We start from the raw sequence: 22,233 nt of genomic DNA on the forward strand, positions 1-22,233 counted from the left end.
ACATTTAGCATGTTACATTTAGTGCCCAGCTAAACATAATGTCTAGGAAAATAAAATGAAACCATGAATACTGATGTAAGCTGTACCAAATGCCCACTCCTCTGTTAAAGGGGAACTGAAGAGAGAGGTATATGGAGGCTGCCATGTTTATTTCCTTTTAAGCAATACCAGTTGCCTGGCAGCCCTGCTGATCCTCTGCCCCTATTACTATTAGCCATAGCCCCCGAACAAGCATGCAGCAAATCAGGAGTTTCAAACTTTAAAGTCTGGTCTGACAAGACTAGCTGCATGCTTGTTTCTGGTGTTATTCAGATACTACTGCAGAGAAATAGACCAGCAGGGCTGCCAGGCAACTGGTATTGATTAAAAGGAAATACATATGGCAGCCTCCGTATACCTCTTACTTCAGTTCCTCTTTAAGGATGGTTGTTCCAGTCTGACATGTGGCATTTTCCATTCCTCTTGGGAATTTACATCTGGAAGGTGGTTCACAGCAGGGGTAAAAATGGCCATCCATGTTGACTTGGAACAACCATCCTCACACAGGGGAGTTGGACTCCACTTGTCAACATACAATGCTGTTCCATCTTGTCCCTAGAGACTTTCTGAAGACAACACACACTGAGGGCTCATTTCCACTATCGCGAATTTGTATGCGTTTTTCGCATGCAAATTCGCATAGCAATACAAGTGAATGGGACCGTTTCCACTTGTCAGGATTCCTTTGCGTTTTTCTGTGCAGAAAAAATTCGCATGGCAGAGCCATCAGATTTCGCATACCGCATACCGCTATGCGAATCGCATACTATGTATTTAATAGGAAATTCGCATAAGGTTTGGGTATGCAAATTTTCATAGAAACAATGGAAAAGCACACCAGCAGTGCCATTGTTAAATTCGGATACATCGTCATCCATGCGAATTCGCATGAAAATTCACATGGAACCGCATGCGAATTTTGCATTCGCATGCGAATTTTGCATCCGCATGCGAATTTTTACCGCGCCGATTCGCACCGCACAAGTGGAAATGCAGCCTAAAAGCAAGACACTTAACAGCTAGTCAGTTAACATTTTGAAGACTTTTGGCTAAATAAAGTAGATTATATGTACTTATAAAATGCCTACAAAATGTCCATTACTCATTAGAACCAAATAAGTTATTGTGTAGCAATGATTATGTATCTTCAAAAAGAGAAAAGGGTGTTCAATTCAAACTATGTTAAATGTATTTATATACACGATGACATGTGAGAGAGAACTAGTGTTGGGCTACCCCACAGGTGTTGAACTCCAGGCCTGGAGGGACAGATCCATGCCAGTGTTTAGGATGACATGAGAAAGAGGAATGTGTTCTACCTGATGGATGACACCTTTCCCGATTCAGACCCATCAATTAATTTGACCTGTGTCAAAAATATGAGGACCTCAGCCCTCGAAGGACCGGTTTGACAAACCTGGGCTACGCAAAGACCGTGGTCGGGAGCATTCAGCATATGGACAGCAAAGAGATTTAACATAATGCACAAAGCATTCATGGCACAGTCAAGGAGGTGAAAAGCTGGGCCTGGGCATGCGTGGTAGTGGGCAACTTGACAAACTTGTATGCACTAATGGGGCCAGTTACAGACGAAAGGAGGAGGATGGCAATGAACGGGAGGTGTAGTAAGAAGGAGGACAACCGCCCACTGTATCCTCCATTTAATATAGACATTTCCCCTTGGGTATTACTTAAAAAAATGTACAAAGATTACAGATTTTTCTATGAAGGTTCTCACTTATTCTTTTCATAGTAAATGCAATCACTTTAAAGGGTAGGAGAATCATTATACACATTACAAAGAAAACAATACAGTCTGTTAAAACAGTACAACCCCCATGTAAACTTACAAAGTACAATTTAACTTTAGGGCCACGTTTGTGAAATATTGTAAAATTTAAAACGCACACATACATATAAAATGTACACATCTCCCAGAGTTAATTGCACTATAAAATTATTTTTCCCCATGTTCCTGTAATTTACGGTAGGTAGTAAAAATCAGACAGGTTTTGGACTAGTCCAATGACGGCTAATCTTGGCACTCCAGCTGTGACAAAACTACAAATCCCATCATGCCTTTGACTCCCCAAGTAATGCTGAGAGCTGTCAGAGTATTGCACTGCTTCATGGGACTTGTAGTTCCACCACAGCTGGAGTGCCAAGGTTAGCCATCACTGGACTAGTCCATCTCCTCAATGGGGATTCTTAGGGTTTTAGTCCTATTGAAAAGTTTGTGTGCTAATAAGTAGGGAGACAAATTAGCATCTTTATATACAACCAGTCCATGAAGTGGACATTGAGAATCCCCAAAGCACCCCATGGACAGAATGTATACAAAGATGCCAGTTGGCCTCCCTACTCACTTGCAACAAACCTTCTCAGTTGGACTAAAACCCTGAAAATCCCCAATAAGGAGATTAAATGGTCTAAAATCTGTCAAAGCTGTGAATTATTCAATTCAATTGATGGTAAAATAGGAAAAAAAAAATCTATGCTGCTATTAACTCTAGAACAAATGTACATCATATATGAAAAAAACATACAAATGTACTTATTTGCAATAGTGGACCTTCAAGTTAACACATTTATAAATGTTAGAAAAAACAAGCAGTTCACATACATGGCAATTATATTCCTTTTATAAACTGACAGGCTCCTATCAACAACAGTTTCACCTTTGCTCCAGATTTAAAAGGGAATCTTAAGTTAGGTTTTAAAAAAAATGCAGTTTAACTTACCTGGGGCTTCTACTGACCCGTTGCAGTCGGCCTGTGCCTGCACCAGTACTCTAGGATCTTCAAGGTCCCCAGGCGTGGCTCAGTTTCATTGACTGAGCTTGTCGCCAGCCACTGTGCCTGCGCAGCCATGGCCACTCGCGTCGTCATTCGCACTCCTGTCGCTAGGAGCTTCCTGCGCAGTATGAGAAAATTTCTATTGCGCCCGCGCAGGAAGCTCCTGGCGATAGGAGCCTGAACGAGGATGCGCAGCCAGGGCCGCGCAGGCATCGTGGCTGGCGACAGGCTCAGTCGCCAAAAAGTGAAACTAATTCACATCGGGGGACCGGAGGATCCTAGAGTACCGGCGTGGGCACAGGCCGACTGCAACGGGCCGGTGGAAGTCCCAGGTAAGTAAAACTGCATTTTTTCCCCCTAACTTAAGTATTCCTTTAATGGCTTATAGTTTTAATAATTTTAACTGCATTTCATATCCATGAAAGGATCTGTAAGGCCTGGTTTCCACTTGTGACGGGTCAAAGGCGAAGCAGACAGTTCAGTGTCCACTGTTTTCTCGTCACTTTGGGACAGATGTGTTAGCACTGTAGGTGGCTACAGGCAATGCATCCTATCGTCCTGAAAAACAGAGCAAGTTGGGATTCTGCCTTGTGGCACACGGATCAATTTATCTAACAAGTGGACCTCATTTTTAAAGGGAGAGAGACTGAAGTGAAAATAAAAAAACAGATACTCACCTAAGGAGAGGGAAGGGTCCTATAGAGCCTTCCCGGTCTCAGTGTTCCCCGTTAGCATTCTACTGTCGTTCTCTTCCGGGTTTGGCTGGCTTCGGAAGCAGAAGCGAAGACTGGCCGATCCATACTGCGCACCCGCGAGTGCCCTCTCTCACGCGTGCACAGTACAGAGCTGTCGGTCTTCGGAAACCCAAGTGCTTTCGAAGACTGCTGAAGTCTCCTTCAGGGGAGATTCAAATGGAGGAGCCTGTGGGGGAATGAGGACACCGTGAGGAGAACGGGCAGGCTCTATAGAAGAGTTCCCCAACCCTGTTCTTAAGGTCCACCAACAGTATGTTTTGCAGAAAACCAACCTACATTCACAGATGAGGTAATTAGTGTCTCAGCAGAGTTGATTAACCACCTCTGTGGATTTCCACAAAACATGCAATGTTGGTGGGCTCTGAGGACAGGGTTGGGGAAACACTGCTCTATAGGACCCAGAGCCTTCCTTCTCCTTAAAGTGGATCCGAGGTGAACTTTTACTCATTGCATAATTGTGTTCCTTTCCTATTGTTTATAGGGCATTCCTCAAGCCAAATACTTTTTTGTTTTTGTTTTAATACTCTAATTCCCTATAAACTAAATAAACCATGCCCGCAGGTTTTCAGAGAGCCTTGGTAGTAGCAAGGGCTCATGGGAGCTCAGTCTGGGCAGGAGGAGGTGTTACTAGCCATTGATTTCAGAGGCAGAGGGGAGGAGGGAGGGGGGATTAGGGTTTTTTTGCTCAAGATACAGATAAGCCTGTCTCTGTGTAGTGTTTACAAACAACATGGCTGCTGTCATTGTATAACAGGAAGAAATAATCATTTCTATTAAAGCTGTTTGCAGCTAGATTTGCTGTGTAAACTATCTAAACTTTAGATAAGATAGACAAGTTACTTGTTATAGTTCGTTTTTCATTTCGGATCCGCTTTAAGTATTTTTTTATTTATTTTTATTCTCACTTGCTTTAGTAATTGGGTCCACACACCCGGTTTTTCTGGGAGCTGCAGAAAACATACTGAATGGGTACATTTCTGCTGCAAGTGGGTACAGAGCCTAATCCATCAGCATAAAAAATTAAAAAACAAAACAAACAAAAAAAACACCTCAAACATACCGTTTTATCCTTTAAATTTAACTGGCCAATCAGTTTTCTGTCTTCAGAAGGATCTACAAGTTCTCCACCAATGAAAAGTTCAACTTTTGTATGTGCACTGTTGGCTTTGATTCGGTTTAGGATGCATCGACGAACTGAACCTATCGTGTCATTTGTATGTGACCAAATATCCAAATCTTCCACCTGTCGGCCTTGGTTCGGAAATCGCACAACGAGGGTGATGTGTTTGCCTCGAAAAGCCCTACAAGAAAATATGTAGCATGTTCAAATAGTAATTCCACAAAAGTTTCCCATTAATAATCTTGTAGTGGTCAACCTCAGGCACCCAGTTATTACTCCATTCACTTTTCTTGCTGCTGACTCGCAAAGAAAATTTCATGTAAATTGTGTCCAACGGGCCAATCAAGTGCAATCCCTGCTAATTCAGAGCGGCCCAAATCCCACCTGTATACAGCTTACAATAATTTGCATTCAAGTTGGAATTACAGTAGAATCTTGTTATAAACTGATAAAGAAACCTCTGGCTATAGTAAACTCTGTCCCCAGGTCCTGAGCATGATGTACAATACAGTGTTCTCCCCAGAATTTTTTTTCCAGCCGGGTGGCATGAAAAAGTAGCCCAGTGGTGCGAGAGGGGGGAATGCAAGGAGGAGTATGAGAAGCCGAGCTGATGACAGCCGGGTGCTCACCAAAATGAGCCCGGTGAAGCACCCAGCTAAAAGAGCATGGGGAGAAGACTGAATATGGGTCTTATAGGTGCATTTCATACTGGGGTTATCATTGCATTCAATTTGGGAGTTCATTTCATGTTTCATACAGGTGTGTTTGTTGCATTTCATAAAAGAGGGGGGGATTGTTGCATTCTCATATGGATGTTATTTGCTGCTGGGGTCGAGAGATATTGCAGATAGTAAACAGAGGTCAGTATCATACTAAATTATCTGCAATACCCCTCGACCCCAGCAGTAAATAACATCCATATGAAATGACATGCACGTGAACTCTGCAAGACTCCCCCCCCCCACACACACACACACACACACTGCCCTTTCAAGCCAACTGCACAATACCTTCAACACAGGATCTATGTTCCATATTTACTTTTTTTTTTGCAGTAGTGGGCAACTTTTCACGGACTTTGCCCAACTAGCACAGCTAGGATTTGTAATTTTTACTACCCTAGACCAAGTTCTCAAAACTGAACTCTGGCAGATTCGATCACTGTGATTGAATCTGCCAGATGCTGAAAATCAAGTAATGCATGGGCACTTTACATCTTAAAGAGACTCCGTAACAAAAATTGCATCCTGTTTTTTATCTTTCTACAAGTTCCAAAAGCTATTCTAATCTGTTCTGGCTTACTGCAGCACTTTCTGCTATCTCAGTCTCTGTAATAAATCAATGTATCTTTTCCCTGTCAGACTTGTCGGCCTGTGTCTGGAAGGCTGCCAAGTTCTTCAGTGTTGTGGTTCTGCTATGAACTCCCCCTTCCAGGCCCCTCTATGCACACTGCCTGTGTATTTAGATTACGGCAGCTTCTCTCTTCTCTCTTATCTTTTACAAGCTGGATAAATCATCCTCTGAGCTGGCTGGGCTTTCACATACTGAGGAATTACAGACAAGGGCAAAGCTGTTTGCAGGAAGAAACGAGCAGCCTGAAACTTCAGTGCATGAGAACTGCAGGGGGAAAGAAACACACAATGATCTCTTGAGATTCAAAAGGAATGGTGTATACAGCCTGCTTGTGTATGGATGTATTTTCTATGTGTGGACATACTGTACATCAACCTACTTCCTGTTTTGGTGGCCATTTTGTTTGTTTATAAACAAACTTTTTAAAATTGTTTTAACCACTTTTAATGCGGCGGGGAGCGGCGAAATTGTGACAGAGGGTAATAGGAGATGTCCCCTAACGCACTGGTATGTTTACTTTTGTGCGATTTTAACAATACAGATTCTCTTTAAGGGCAACCAAGCAGGCAGGCTGAGACAGACAGCATTCAGCAGCAACCTCTATTGACAGCAAGTCAGCTAATCTAAATTGCAGCTGACTGCCGTCAATGTTTGTTTTCCCAGGTCCCCTAGCTTGAAAGCTCCGTGCACTCTCTGCACTATATCAGAGAAAAAAAGCTCCTGCTCCTTAGTGCACATTAGCAGAGGTCCAATACCAGTGTAAGGGCGATAATCAGTTCATATGCAGAGCTCTGAACGTCTCCCAGCATCAGCGAGGCATACATCAGAGGAGCTAAACAGCCGGGAAACAGAGGGGGGCGGGGCGACAAAACTCATTGCCGTGCACTGCCCTATCATAGCTGGAGCTGCCTGGAAGGGATGGGACGGGCTGTTGACATTCGTAAAGCCAGGAAAGAGGAGAGAAGCTGTGTGGATTCGCTCGGAGGAAGGGAGAGAGAGTGTGCAGCTTCAGGCCCTCTCCCCAACCTCAAGTCACAAAAGACTAGTATGCCTGTGCTCCGCTCACATGTGCCGCCTCCACTAGCTGAGCTGCCTGCAAGTTAACAGATGTGAATGCAATGCAGACACAGGAAGCCAGCAAACTAGAAGACGCTTTCTGTTATAGCGGGTGACGGGTATAGACAGTTTAGCTATCAACCGCCCCATAGATTTCAGAGAATTTCAGTGCTCAACCCCTTACATCTCGCCCAGCCAATTACGGTTAATCTTTTACCAGGAGGTCACACAGGCAGAGGAGCGCTCCTGCAGTGCGAGGCAGGCGGGGTTTCAAAACAGCTGGGCGGCCCGCCCACCTAATTAGTCCTGGGGAGAACACTGCAATATATGACCTATTTTTAAAGTAAACTACTTGGCCAGGTCCCTTGAAGTCCACTATAGTAGGCTTTTATTACATATACAAACACACACGTAAATTACCAGAGGAAGGAAATAAATGGGACCTTGTCCCTTTCATAATGTCCCTCTACACCAGTGCCTTAAAGCAGTATGATTGAGCGTTCCAATTAGCCTACGTAGAACTAAAATTGGGGCTGCGTTACAGAAATTGAGAAAGCTTTGCTTGCCCAGATAATATGACTCTCCCACAGACTACCTACAAAGTGCAGCATGACAGCCTGTAGTACCTGAGCGAGCGTCAGTGCCCATACCTCTCTCTGTATGGCTACCACACATTTAGCTCAATTAGAGAACAGAGGAAGGCTTACCTTTTCTAATTACAGCTCAGTTGTTCCTTTTCTATTTAACCACTTCACCACCAAGGGGTATTTACCCTATTGGACCAGAGCAATTTTCACCTGTTATTGCTCCTCCCTTTCATTTGCAAATAACGATCACTATTTATCACACTGAAATGATCTTTATCTTGGGTTTTTTTCACCACAAATTAGGCTTTCTGGAGGTTATATCCGTAATTACTTTATATTCTATTTTCAAGGGAAAACCAGGCAAAAATGAAAATACACCATTACTCCAATTCCATCCCCTATAGTTTTAAAATAACCTATGCTACTGTAAATAAAAACCACACATCTTATTTGCCCATTTGTCCTGGTTATTAAAATGTTTAAATGATGTCCTTAGTACAATGTATGTCCCTAGGACAAACATTAATTTGAAATACAGGTCTATTTTTTTCTGCTTTCAGTTTTTTGTACTTTGTACAAACAAAAGTAATATATGCTCATGACAAATAAGGGCGTATAATTATTGATAGAGCCCCTAATGTAACTATTTACTTTTTATTTAACTTTAGTAACAACGGGGGGGGGGGGGGGGGTGCAGGGGAGGGAGGGAGAAGGGATTAATTTATTTTTATCTAATTGATATAGTGTAAAGTGTGATATCTAATGCATTCTGTTTTTTACCACTAGATGTCCCTACACACACACTATTCTGTGTGCTTGTTCAGTGTTGATACAGGAATGATCATTGGCTTCTCATTAAAGCCATGGTCATTCTCTTACAGACACTGTGATTAGCACAAGATGTGTCAGTCCTCAATGGGTTTGCAAGGTGGGAGCAGCAACAAGTAATGCTGCATACACATTTGAGATAAAAGTCTCTGGAAAAGGCAAGATCACAGACCAATTTTACCCCATTCCATGTAGTATGAGAGCCATACTTACACAGTCTATTCTATGGAGCTGCACTCCCCATCAGATAAAATCTTTGCAAGATGCTGCACACAAAGATTGCCCGTACACATTCAAAAGATCATTATCTGCAAAAGATCTCTTCCTGCAATAGATCCATTCCTGCAAAATGCATTCATAGTCTATGAGATCTGCAGATCATCATACACACCTTGTTTAACAGACTTCATCTGCATATCTGGCAATCATCTGCAGATCTGAAAATCCATCCTGGTGGATCTGATCTGCAGATGATCTGCAGATGATTGCCTGTTAAACAAGGTGTGTATGATGATCTGCAGATCTCATAGACTATGAATGCATTTTGCAGGAATGGATCTATTGCAGGAAGAGATCTTTTGCAGATACTGATCTTTTGAATGTGTACGGGCAATCTTTGTGTGCAGCATCTTGCAAAGATTTTATCTGATGGGGAGTTCAGCTCAATAGAATAGACTGTGTAGAGTATGGCTCTCATACTACATGGAATGGAGTAAAATTGGTCTGTGATCTTGCCTTTTCCAGAGACTTTTATCTCAAGTGTGTATGCAGCATAATGCATTAAAACATCCTGTTGCCATTAACAGTGGCAAATGGGACATTTTAATGTGGCGCATTGCCGCTAATTGGTTGCACACCTTTCTAAACATAAAGTAAAGTCTTCAAAAAAGACATTTCAATTAACACAAAAAATGTTCAATAATTTTACGATGTCCAGTGTAGATGTAAATAGCTTCATATGTTTCACAATCACTTGAGTTTACACTACATCTAAAACATAGCTTTTACAGGCTATCATTCTAATGACTGTGCCAGGATCCCAACCTTCCTGCACCATTTAAAAAACACAAGCAACTCAAGCTTTCCATGTCAACATTTTTCCACGCACTGGGCCATATGCAATTCACTTTTTCACCTGAGTTTTCTCCTAGGAGATAATTTTTCATCTTCAATTTAAAATAACTTTCCAGCACTTTTCAAATAAAGAAGTAACAAAAAAAGTAGGTAAAAAAAAAAAAAAAGCACTATCCAAATTATTTTGAGTGTTTTCTTGCTTTCTGGTGGCTGAAAGGGCATTTTATTGACACATTTAAGAGGAACCTAACCTGAGAGGGATATGGATGTTTTCTTTTAAACAATACCAGTTGCCTGGCAGTCCTGCTGATCTCTGTGGTTGCAGTAGTGCGTGTTTCACAGACCTGAAGCAAGCATGCAGCTAATCCAGTCTGACTTCAGTCAGAGCACCTGATCTGCAAGCTTCTACAGGGGCTGTGGCTGAAAGTATTAGGGACACAGGATCAGCAGGAGAGTCAGGCAACTGGTATTTTAAAAAGAAAAACCCATATCCTTCTCAGTTTAGGTTCCCTTTAAATATATCCCCTAGGCGAAAACTCAGGTGAAAAAGTGAATTGCATATGGGCCACTGCCTCTTTCCAGAGTGCTGCAGGGAACCTCCTGCTTCTCCTCCTACCTCCCCTTCTGCATGTTGCTCTGCTAAGCATGGATCAACTGTCACCAGCTGCTAATCCAATGACATATTCATTGTCAGCCAGCTGAAATGATTTTCATGAGTGTGGGGCTTAATTCTGTCTAGAGGTGGCCACACACTGTACAATGTTTTAAATATCTGTTCAAATTTAAGAATTGCAATACATTTTTCTGAATAATTGTAACATTTCAAAAATATGACCAATGTACCGGAAAAAAAACTGGAAATATGGACTTTTCAGTGGAATGAAAAAAAAAAACCTTTCGATTTATTCGGGAGATCCAATCACATTTATCGAATCGCCGTAAAATCAATTTTTTTATTGTATCATGTGTGGCCACACTGACTGATGCTTCTCCTCTACAAACACAGAAATGATAAAAACCTGCCCCCGTGTGACTGAGAACTGTATCTAATTTGAGTCCAAGGTGCATGTCCAAAATCTTATGAATTCTCCCTGCATCTCTGCATAGTGAGGATTTAACCAATAAAAAGGCAGCTTCCAAGCAGGGGAAAAAAAAAAAGTTAATGGAAACCTTAAGCTGAACAAAGTCTCAGGTTTTACATTTTCCTGGGGCTTCCTCAGCCCCCTTGAGGACGGTCCATCGCCATCTCCCTGGACCGCTCCTGTCTCCTTCTGGACAGCCTGATACTGTGCCCAAGTAGTGCTTTGTCATGCATGTGCGGCCCGGCCACACTTTCTGGGCTGGGAGCATTCTGCGCCTGCGGGACCATGGCTGGGGAAACCACGTGGCCGAGCCTCGCATGCACAACTAAATGCGACTCGGCCACAGTATAGGACCGCTCAGTGGGGGACAAGAGCAGTCCAAGGAGATGTTGAGGGACCGAGCATGCTCAAGAGGGCTGGAGGAAGCCCCAGGCAAGTATAAAACCCGAGACTCCATTCGTCTCAGGTACACTTTAAGGTAAATAGCTATGAGAAGAATATAATACTGTAGTAGATGCATACTGTGGTAACCATGCTTGTTTTTTCAAATTAAAGGCACCACATTTAATGCAGGCATTAAAGCAAACCTGAACTAAACTTCCATCCATGTGCACTCTTTGTTCACTGTAGAGTTTCCCCTATACATGCTTACCTGCAGCAGCGGAGCAGTCCTTTTCAGCGCAGGAATATATGGGCGCAGCAGGCGCCACCATATACTATAAAGGGGATTACTTCTATAGCGGCACTCTGTCAGACGGAGCTGAAGTTGCTTAAAAAAAATAATTCGGCCTCCAGCAGTCGCTGGAAGCAGAATTATATCGTTCCCTCACTATCTATGGCGGCCTGTGGGGGGAATAGTGATTAACGCGGCCTGGACTTGAGCAGAAGCAGTATCAGCCGCATACAGGCTGTGTCCTGCGCCCAAGTCTACCGGTGCCGATTTCATATGTATGCTGCAGCAGAGGGTAGCTGCCAGCTTTTAGCGTGAATAAGGGCCCGTTCTCGCTTGGGCGATTAGCGGGTGATTTCTATTTTGTAAAGAGCTAGGGCAATGTTAACCTAAGGCAGTGATATCTGCCGCGATTGCCGCCGGTCGCTTCGCGACTAGCGGCAATCGCAAAACGTGTTCCCTGCAGCATTTTGCCGCGATTCAGAAGCGAGTCACAGCACAAAGGATCGCTAAAGATCTTTTAACGGCTGATCTTTTGTCACTCTCCTGCAGGTGCTTGTCGTCCATCCCTCCCCCTTCTCTCCCCATAGCAACATTTGTGCCCTCAGCCAGAGACTGATTAAGCATACGTACAGAGCCATGGCTGCATTGTTACCCAGCAGGGATCAGCATCTGATCACTTGGGCGACAGAGCTCGGGAGAACATCTTCAGGTGAGTATTTAGCTTTAGCCATAGCAAAGAGAACTCCTACCAATATTTATATTATTGATTTAGATAAAACCATCCATGGCACTGTACAGAGCAAAAACAAACAGGTGCATAAAAATAGACAGGTACAAAATATAAAAATGGTAGGCAATATATAATAAGCTACAGTGACAGTTGTATGGAGATTAGCAAAATGGGCAGCAACTTACAAGGCTCAGAAAGGAGAGAACCCTGCATTTGTGAGCTTACAATCTAAAAGAATAAAGAGGAAACGAGATGAGGATACATCCAAAATTAAAGTGATGCTTGAAAACTTAGGACACTGATAATACTGCCTATTAACTTTAATATCATGCTTATATTTTACATGTTTGAGCTAATTTACACTCCATTATGTATTAAGAAGCATACCTGGACATGGGTAAAATTGTCCTCTCTTCGTGGTAGTCACTGTCACATTCATTTATGTACTCTTTCAGGACAGTTAATACCCTCACCATTCTTATTGCTTCTTGTCTTGCACAATTAATACTGTCTTTATCGCCATCCAATACACACAGGGTATCATAGGAGGCCTTCAAACGATCAAAGCAAGACTGAATGAAGTCTTCATGGATTTCCACCTAAATATTCACACACACACACAAAAAAAAAAAAAAACATAACATGTGTATATATGTTGGTGCCAATGATTTTTTTTTTTTTAACGTTTTATACATAACGATGGAGGTAAAGCTGTGTACAAACATGAGGACTGTCGCCCGAGAGGAATTAGCAAACTCCTGGAGCGACAGTTCAGGGCCAAGGCTATAAAGACATGTGGGACATGCTCTGTAGCTATTCAGGGAGGATGGTGAGACAGCTAATTTCGGTGCAGAGCTGCGCTGATCATTTGGGCACCACCATAGGCCATAATAAGAATTACTTCTATAGCGGCGCTCAATGACTAATTCGAGCGCTGGCGATGTGCGCAATTGAGTGGCACAGAGTGGCCCGGGGGGAAAAAAAATGCCCTCGGCTACGTCAATCCGCCATCGAGGGCCGATGTACACGTTGGATTTTCGGCAGAGGCAGCCCTGATTTGCCATCTCGGCTGAGAACGCTCTAGAACTGGGATTTTCAACCTGGGGTATGCGTACCACCAGTGGTACTTCGCTGTTGGCCAGGTGGTACAATCAAGGTTTGCCTGCCACTTAATTGCCTGCCTGCTGCTTGTCCTGGTCCCGTCCTGCCTCCACAAAGTTTGGTTCCCCCTTGCTCGCTCCTCGCTCTGCTGCATACTTCAGACCTCAGCTCAGGGTTGAAGACACAGCCAAGTGAATGGTGTACAGTGACAGCAGGTACACTTCAAATACAGAAAAATACATCAATGTTAACTTCCTGTATAGGCGCCGTCACTGTGCACCGTTCATCTGGCCGTCTCTTCATTGCGGCCAGGTACCACTGATCTGAGGTCTGAACTATTCCGCAGGGCAGCAAAGCAAAGAGTGAGCAAGGGGGAAAACAACTTTGTAGTGAGTCACTGCCCATCTCTCTAAGGGAGGCTACCTATATTGACGCAGGGTAGGGAGGGAGGAACTGGAAAGGGTACTGCTATTGGTAATCTACCTACAGATTGCCAATAATAGTAATCTGTAGTCTAGCAATCTAATTTTAATCCAATCCTTTTTCCCACCAATGCCTCCTGCTATTCCCCTCCCATATGCCCCCCCCCCCTTTTTTTAAAGTGTACCTGTAGGAAAATGTGCCCCTGGGGGGTACTTCTCTCAAAAAGGGAAGCCTCTCGATCCTAAAGAGGCTTCCCCCTTCCTCAGTAAAGGGGATCCAGCACTGGGACCCCCCAAAGGTCTCCTTGTTGGCACGAGTGCATGTGCAGTAGTGTTTCTCCACTCAGGCTTCAGCAGAAACAGCCAATCCTGATCTGGTCCAATCCACTGCGCAGGCACACTGCTGGTACTTACAATTTTTCATGTGATAAAAATGGTACAATTTGTGAAAAGTTCGAAAAGCCCTGATCTAGAAGACTTGTCAGGTTTTCACTGTTTCCTCTGCCTCAGATGGGGAGATTTCAATAAACAGATTGTTCCAATTGCATGGTTACTGAACATAAATTTATAACACCAAAAAAAGCCATCAGGATGTTGCAAGATTTTGCCATTTCCTGTTTCTTAGTAACAGTCTCTGGGCTAGGAAGTTAAAGAGAGATCTTCCATTAAGAATTCAAAACCACATTAAGATTTGCCAAATGTTTACGCTTTATCAATTCAATCACCGCAACTCAGAAAAGGCAAAAGCAATTTGAATTCATCATGTGACTTTTCTTCGATTATCACTAGATGCTAGGAGAACTAGAAAAAAAATGCTGAAAAAAGAAGCATGTACGACTTTTGCTGAGCGCGCCCGCCCCCCCATCCCCCAAAGATTAGCGATAATGCATTGTTGCTTATCACATTGTGGCCGCGCAAGTTAGGTAAGCTGGAACCGATGGTTCCATGCTACTGTGCATCCTTGCTCGCGTGTCTACTGTGCAGCCAACACTGCAAGACAAGAAGGAGAGCGGCCCCGATCTGGAGGGGAGTCACGCTCAGAGATGGGGACAGCCGAGTAGAGAGGGAAGCCTCAATAGGATCCTGAAGCTTCCCTCTGTTAAGGTGAGTATTTGATTTTGATCCCGAGCTTCGGCTCAGGCTCTCTCTAAAGAGGCTAATAATAATAATAATAATAATAATAAAGTTATTATAACCCCTTCTACAAAAGATAACACAAAGGCCAAACCTTATACTGTTATATATGTTATACTACTTACTGAAAAAGTTTGATTTTTCATATTTAAAACGGTAAACTGAATATTGGCACTTGACATGAAATGGAAAAAGAAAATGGTTTTATAACTCATCTTTTGTTTACCAGATATATACCAATAACAATTGTTACCTGATTTACTTGTAACCTTGGCCCAAGGTTGGTATAGATTTCCTTTAAAAGATCGATTGCTCGGCTTGCAATGTCATCACTACCCTGTATAACAACCTGCAATATTAAAATAACAGAAAATCCGTCAGAAAGCTGGTTTTAAAATGGTTTGACAACAGATCCTGTTACTTGTAACTGTGATGTCAACGAGATGCAAATAATCCTTAATTGATGCAATGCAAATTTTAATGCAAATATAAACTGCTTGAAAACTGCTGAAAATCAATATGGCTGTAGTTTGTAATGAGTTTGTTACGGACAGCAGAACTACAAAAGTGACAAAGTCATTTGGATTCTATGCTGTCATGTCGATTACCTGCCTACATTATCAACCTTAAAATTCACTTTTCTAACAAGCATACACTATAACTTAGGCCACCCCCTCCAACCTGTGGCCAAGTTATACTCCTTACTAGATAGCTGGCCTGAAAAACACACTGCCTCTAGGTATGCATCTTGGATACCACTACACCTCGTTCCCCCCACTCCTTTAGATTGCAAGCTCATAAGTGCAGGGCTCTCTGACCCTTTTGTGTCTTGGATTATTTTTTTTTATGGTGTCATGGAATTGTCACTGTAGTTACTTGTCACTGTAATTACTATGTCTACCAATTCTGTATTTTGTACCAAAGTCTATTTTTTGTGTATACCACTGTCTGCATTATTATGCAGGGCTGTGGAGTCAGAGCAATTTTTGAGTAATTAAATTCAGAGTCATCTGATGATTTTTGTGCCAACTCCACAGCCATGCTAAGTATTAGCCTAAGGAGTCTGAGTCGAGGAATAGGAGCAATTTTGGGTACCTGGAGTCAGAGGTTTCATATACTGAGGAGTCAGATGACTCCACAGCCGTTAAGTGCCTCATGTTTGTTTCTTAATTTGCACAGCACAACAAAATATATGTTAATCCTTCAACAATCAGTAATCGCAATCATATTTCGCCAAGTACAGTGATTGTGCAGTAAACATACAGTAGACGACAGATTAGAAGCAAACATACAGTAGCATATACTTAGAAGTCATAAGCACAAAGCATAGAACATAGTATACATACAGTAGAAATAAACAAAGTAGAAAATACACAACGCATAGAACATAGTAGAGAAGGACCAGGGAGGAATCTGAGTGCTTTGTGAGCGGAGCTGCAACAGTTTTTGCAGCACGCAACTGTTCTGCAGTGATTCAGATTCCCAGCAATGTGTCTTTGGGAAGAATAGAGGGAGAGAGGGAGAGAAGGAGTACGGAAAAAAACAGAGTACCCTTGGGATCGCGACGGTGACCTGGCCAAAGTCCCCTGTGGAATGTCCGATGACACTTGGCTACAGCGGCTGTCCCTGCCGACATGTGGGGCAAGGGCTGCCAAACTGCCTGAAACCAGCCTGCTGGAGAAGAGCAGGACTACGTGGAGGCTTTGCTAGGCTGCAGGTATCAAGGGCTGTGGTGTACACAAGCACATTACTTGATTGATCCATGTGGCAGGCTGTACTGTGCAACTAATAAACTGGGCCTCGCAGCTGTGGGTGCAGGGCCTGATAACTGAAGCCCAGGGGTCCGTGTGCTGGGCCGGCTGCCTGCATGAAAGGTAGTTGTCCCAGTGACCTCCCTAGTTGCCCCAGTGTGTGGCTGTAGCTGAAGTGTGCAGCCACCGCTAATCTGGGTGTCTGCATGCAGAAGGCCGGAGGCAGTGGCTATGATGGCTCAGCCAGCTAGCATGGCATGGATGCAACGGTTCAGGCATAGTGGCCGTCTGCTAATGCTCCCTTGACAGTGGACACTACTGCTGCTAATGCTCCAGGACAGGTCAGGCTGGCTGGCCTCCAATACCGTTTCTTTTTCGTTTTTTACATTGCATTTTTTGTTAAAAGCACACCTGAACTGTACTTAACTCTGTAGAATTTTACTTACCTGGGGCCTTTTCCAGCCCCCTGTAGTCTGTGTGGTCCCCTCTGCGTCCTCTGGGTTCCCTCCGTTCTCCCACTGGCAGCTCCGTAAGTCTTGTAGACTGCGCATGCGCAGTCCTGTCTGCTGTGTGCATTTCATGTATTGCAGTTTGGAAGTTTGAGGTTTAGGTGGAGGAGAGGTTAGTTTTACGTATAAGAGAGGCTAATGTTAGCATTAGGGCTACTTCCAGGGATTGAGGTTATGGTTATAAAATATAGGACTTCACAAAATTTTTGATACCCTAATACACTTAATTCAGATGGCATCAAGGACATTACCAATTTCTGACACTTGGCACACTTCGAGTCACTTAGCTACCCACAATCAAACCAAAGCCCAAACCAACCTGCTCCAAATGTCTGTTAGCTGTAGGCTGCGCTCTCACATCAGGTAGATAAAGCTGCTATAATCTAGCATACACGGACTTGCAAAAAACAAAAAAACAAAACAAAACAAAAAAAGGCACCCCTTATTTCAAAGTAAACCAGCCCAACCGTGACCTAGAGTGATGCAACAATACAGAGTTAAGGCTGCCATACACTGGTCGATTGCCACCAGATCGACTAGCAGATAGATCGCTCTGTGATTGAATCTGATCAAAGAGGGATCTATAGGCTGCCTACACTGCAAACAGATCTTAAATCGATTTCACTATGAAACCGATTTACAATCTGTGGAGCTCCTGCTGCCGCGCCCCCCGCGTAAATTACCTGATTCACTTTACTTCCAGTCGGGGGAAGTTTAAACAGTAGAGGGCGCTCTACTGTTTAAACTTCCTGTCAGGACAGGAAGTGAAGCCAACCGGAGCCCAGCACGGAGAAGGGACAGTGGGGACACGCACTGGCGGAACAGGTAATGTATTGCCGCTAGTGTCGGTCATTCAAATGTCGCTATCCACGCACTCCTGACCCACCAGCGATGGAGCAATATCTTCCGCACGGCCAGATCGACGGGAACGATTGATTTCGGATGGAAATCGATCGTTCGGTCAGCATTTGCGCAACGATTTCACAGCAGATTCGATCACAGTGATAGAATCTGCTGTATATCGGCGGGAAATCGTGTAAGTGTATGGGCCCCTTTACTTATAAAAGGAACAATCAGCTTCAGACTACGTAGTTATCACAGTAGTTACTCTCGAAATGGATAAGATGAAAGATTTAGATGACTTTGAACGAGGGATGATCAAAACATTTGATCAAAACATTGAGCAATCGATGCTGCCACACTGGGGAAACATGGGAGGAAGTTGAAAATGAGCAATGGATGCAAAGCTTTGTAGTAAATCAAGCAGTAAACAAATTTCAACTGCTATTGCGCAAGATTTTTGATGAAACTGTCAAATATCTACTGGACAACTTTGGTAGAACAGGTAAATTATCAATATTAAAAGGTAGCAATAACTGAACAATGTATGGCTAGCTTTGCTTTCATAGTTTAGCACCGGCAGCAATTCTGGAACTAGGTATGGGAGTGTTAAACAAAATGGAATCCAAGCAACTGGACTGTAATACATGTAATGTGTCCCTGATGTATTAGCAGCAGACGTTTAGCACAACAGATAGGAAAATATTTTTAAAATGTAACCTGCAAAGCAAGTTTTCTGCACTTCTCAGTATGGTATTTAAAAACACTTTCTAGTCACAAAGCTAGGAACTAACACTACTCATGAAGGAGTGAAGAATTGTTGACAAAAAGAAAGGTAGCATGCTTCTTATATCTTATTCCCATCTAACTGTCCATACCTTTGGCTCTTCCATGCTTTATTTTAACAAGTTTTTTATTCACAAGTTAATAAAAGATTTACCCAAAGGGCTGGCATTTTTAAATACATTACCTACAATGAGCAAGTTATTTGCTTTGTCGAGATAGACAGCATGCTACTGAAACAGCTGTATTATTTTGAAATGGTAAGATCACTTACTCGCCAGAGATAATCAAGCCCAATAAGTTCCAAATCATCCATCATATAGGCTCTCCGTTTTGCTACAAGTTTTCCTTCACGACAGTTAACAGCTTTAAAAAAGCGTTCAAAACATTTCATTCCGTTCTCTGTTAATAAGGATGGATCAAGCTGCAGCACATTATTTTCAAAGAAGTCTTTATTGATATCTGGGTCCAGATCCGGCTCATCCCCCATAAGCTTGGAATACCACTTAAAACAGGCTTCTCTGTCACAAAGGTATACTGCATTTTCAGCCAAGCACTTCCAAATTTGTTTAGCCTGGGGTGCACAAAGCCATAGCTGACCATCCTTCAATAGAAATCTAAAATAAAAAAAAATAAAAAAATGTGTCAAGTAATTGTATGGCTTACAAAAGTCTGTCACACGATATAAGACGGCAAACTGACGCAACATGGTAAAAAAAAATGTGAAAGGGGAAAAAAATGATGTTACATTAATACATTTAATCTATAAAAATCTAAAAAAAACTTTTACTTCATGCAATAAGTAAACTGCTCACACCACTACTGTATCAATACCAAAAGGTTTCCTTAGGATGGATGTACACAGTACCTCGCAATACTGAAATGAGCTGCAAATGAGGAGTTAGATACTCACCTATGGAGAGGGAAGGCTCTGGATCCCATAGAGCCTTCCCTGTCCCCCCTCTCCATTCCCTTGTTCCACTGCTGTCCCATTGAGTGTCTTGGTCCTCGGGACTCCTTGGCAGGCTTTGGAAGCACTCCTGTCCCCGGCTTGTGTGTGAGCATTATGGATCTGCTATTCTGTGGAAGTAATTGGGTCCCCAACTCACGTGTACATAACGGATCTGCTAGTCTTCAAAAGTACTTGGGGACATGAGTAGTTTCCAAGGCTGCCCAAGGAGTGACAAAGACGTCATCGGAGGCCCGGCACTGGAATGAAGGGACAGAGAGGAGACCAGGAATGCTCTATGTGATCCATGCTTCTCCTCTCCGTAGGCAAGTATCTATTTTTCAGCTTGCTTCAGTATTGCTTTAAAGTGTACTTGAGGTGATATGTGACATGAGATAGACCTGTATGTACAGTGCCAAACATACAAATAAGGGCTGTGTTTTTTTTTTTTTCTTCTTTCTTTTCTGCCTGAAAGAATTGAGCATCGAGTATAGGTTTCTCTCCAGTGGGACTTTAATAATACTCAATTATAGGCAATTCTAGCAATACAACTCTTTCCTGACATAGAACAGCTTCCAAATGCAGGGTGAAACATTTTTGTGGGTGCAATAATAATGCATATATTTTGGCTTAAAACTCTTAGACTGTGTGTAAGACTAATTTAGTTAAAATTAAACTTTTTTATTATTAAATTATTATTAATTTATAAAGCGCCAACATATTCCGTGGCGCTGTACAAAGTAAGAAACAAACATGGGGTACATAATACAGATAATGGTGTACACTAATATACAAGATGCATAATTAGTGACAAAATACAAAAAATGATACAGCATACAAAATACAGAAGTGGTAATGACAGTGATAAAAGTACCATGATGAATAAAATGTATAATGATTTCCAAGACACAAAAGGGGGAGAGAGCCCTGCCCTTGCGAGCTTACAATCTAAAGGGAATGGGGGAAACAAGAGGAGGGGTAGTATGCAGTGTGTTTTAGGATACCTAGTAGGAGTGCAATTTGGTCTTAGGACAAAGGGAAGTGGCTTAAGGTAGCGCATATGCTTGTCGGAACAAATGAGTTTTTAGAGAGTGTTTAACCACTTTACCTCCCTTGCTACGCTTATCTACTCCCCACAAAACTTTACTTGAATCTCAGGGGAGTAGACAGGCGTACTTGTGGTAAACAGTGTGCTGTATGCCCAATAAGCTATCTGATTATGTATATAGGGTATCATTTTAACCGTGACAAGTGAGAGAATAGATTTTGTGGTGTTTGACAACTGAGGGATAAGTCATGTGATTTTTTTTACCGGAAAACTGAATGAAAAGCAATAAAACTGTTATTTACATGTACTCTATACCCCTAAATACATACTAGTAAAAAAAAACAAAAGTGACAGCATTGAAAAGAGAATACATAGTTACCCTAGGGACTTCGCTTTTAAAATATGTATGCCATGAGAGTGTATTACTGTTAATCATGAAGATAAGGGCTTTTTAATTACTGATAGAGTACAATGAGAAAACAAAAAACACAAACCAGAAACTAATATATTATCGCCATACATTGTACTAGGAACATTATTTAAATGTTGAGATAACCAGGACAAATTAGCAAATACAATGTGTGGGTTTTACCTATGGTAACATTGTTTATTTGAAAACTATAGGGCATGGAAATGGAGAAATAGAGTATTTTTTCTTTTTTTTTCTCATTTTTCCCTTTAAAATGCACAGATAATAGCATAATTACTAAAAGCAAATATCACCCTCACAAAGCATAATTTGTGGCAAAAAAAAACAAGATATAGATCATTTACATCTGATGAGTAGCAATAAAGTTATTGGTGAATGAATGGGAGGAGCGCTGAAATGTGAAAATTGCTCTGGATTTTAAGCAAAAAACCCTGTGGAGCTGAAGTGGTTAAAAGTAACAAAGGTTGGCGAGTGACGGATGTGTTGTGGGAGGGCATTCCAGAGAAGGGGTGAAGCGCGTGCAAAATCTTGTAAGCGTGAATGTGAGGAGGTGATTCTAGGAGGGCAACAGAAGAGCATGTGCAGATCTGAGATTGCGATTGGGTTTGTATCTGGAAATTAGTGAGGATATGTAACGAGGAGAGAGATTGTGGAGAGCTTTGTAGGTTAGGGTTAGGAGTTTGAACTGGATCCTCTGGTTAATTGGCAGCCAGTGAAGAGCTTGACAGAGAGGGTCAGCAGAGGAAGATCGAGAAGAAAGATGAATGAAAGGAGCAGCTGAGTTCAGTACCGACTGGAACGGGGCCAGTTTGTTAGAAGGTGGTCCACAAAGTAGTATGTTGCAGTAGTCCAGACGAGAAATTATAAAAAGCATGTATTAACATTTTCGTTGTGTTTGAGTTGGAGATGGCAGGAGCTGGTTATGGAGTTAAGATGAGGAATAAAAGAGAGAGAAGAGTCGAATATTACCCCCAAGCACCGTGCTTTGGGAACTGAAGTTATGGGAGTGTTATTAACATTTATAGTTACTTCAGGCAGAAAGGTGGCCAGAGACGGTGGAAAAATTATTAGTTCTGTTTTACTCATATTAAGTTTTAGGAAGCGAGAGGCCATGGAGGATATTGCAGAAAAGCAGTCAGGAACACGTCTGAGGGAGTTAAGGTCTGGGTCCAAG

The 22,233-nt window shown here is 42.5% G+C and overlaps 1 protein-coding gene across 3 annotated transcripts in view; it reads right to left on the minus strand.

Annotated features, from left to right (window-relative positions):
- USP9X (ubiquitin specific peptidase 9 X-linked) overlaps window positions 1-22,233 on the minus strand; it is a 342,688-nt gene that overhangs the window by 139,553 nt on the left and 180,902 nt on the right. For all 3 annotated transcript variants that reach the window (XM_068269855.1, XM_068269853.1, XM_068269854.1), the window contains 4 exons: window positions 18,907-19,249; window positions 15,003-15,098; window positions 12,480-12,691; window positions 4,650-4,890 (listed from right to left, as the gene is read on the minus strand). In XM_068269855.1, coding sequence (XP_068125956.1) covers window positions 4,650-4,890; window positions 12,480-12,691; window positions 15,003-15,098; window positions 18,907-19,249 — 892 coding nt within the window. The remainder of the gene's footprint in view (window positions 1-4,649; window positions 4,891-12,479; window positions 12,692-15,002; window positions 15,099-18,906; window positions 19,250-22,233) is intronic.

The sequence above is a fragment of the Hyperolius riggenbachi genome, chromosome 2 (assembly GCF_040937935.1).
Source record: "Hyperolius riggenbachi isolate aHypRig1 chromosome 2, aHypRig1.pri, whole genome shotgun sequence".
NCBI lineage: Eukaryota > Metazoa > Chordata > Amphibia > Anura > Hyperoliidae > Hyperolius > Hyperolius riggenbachi.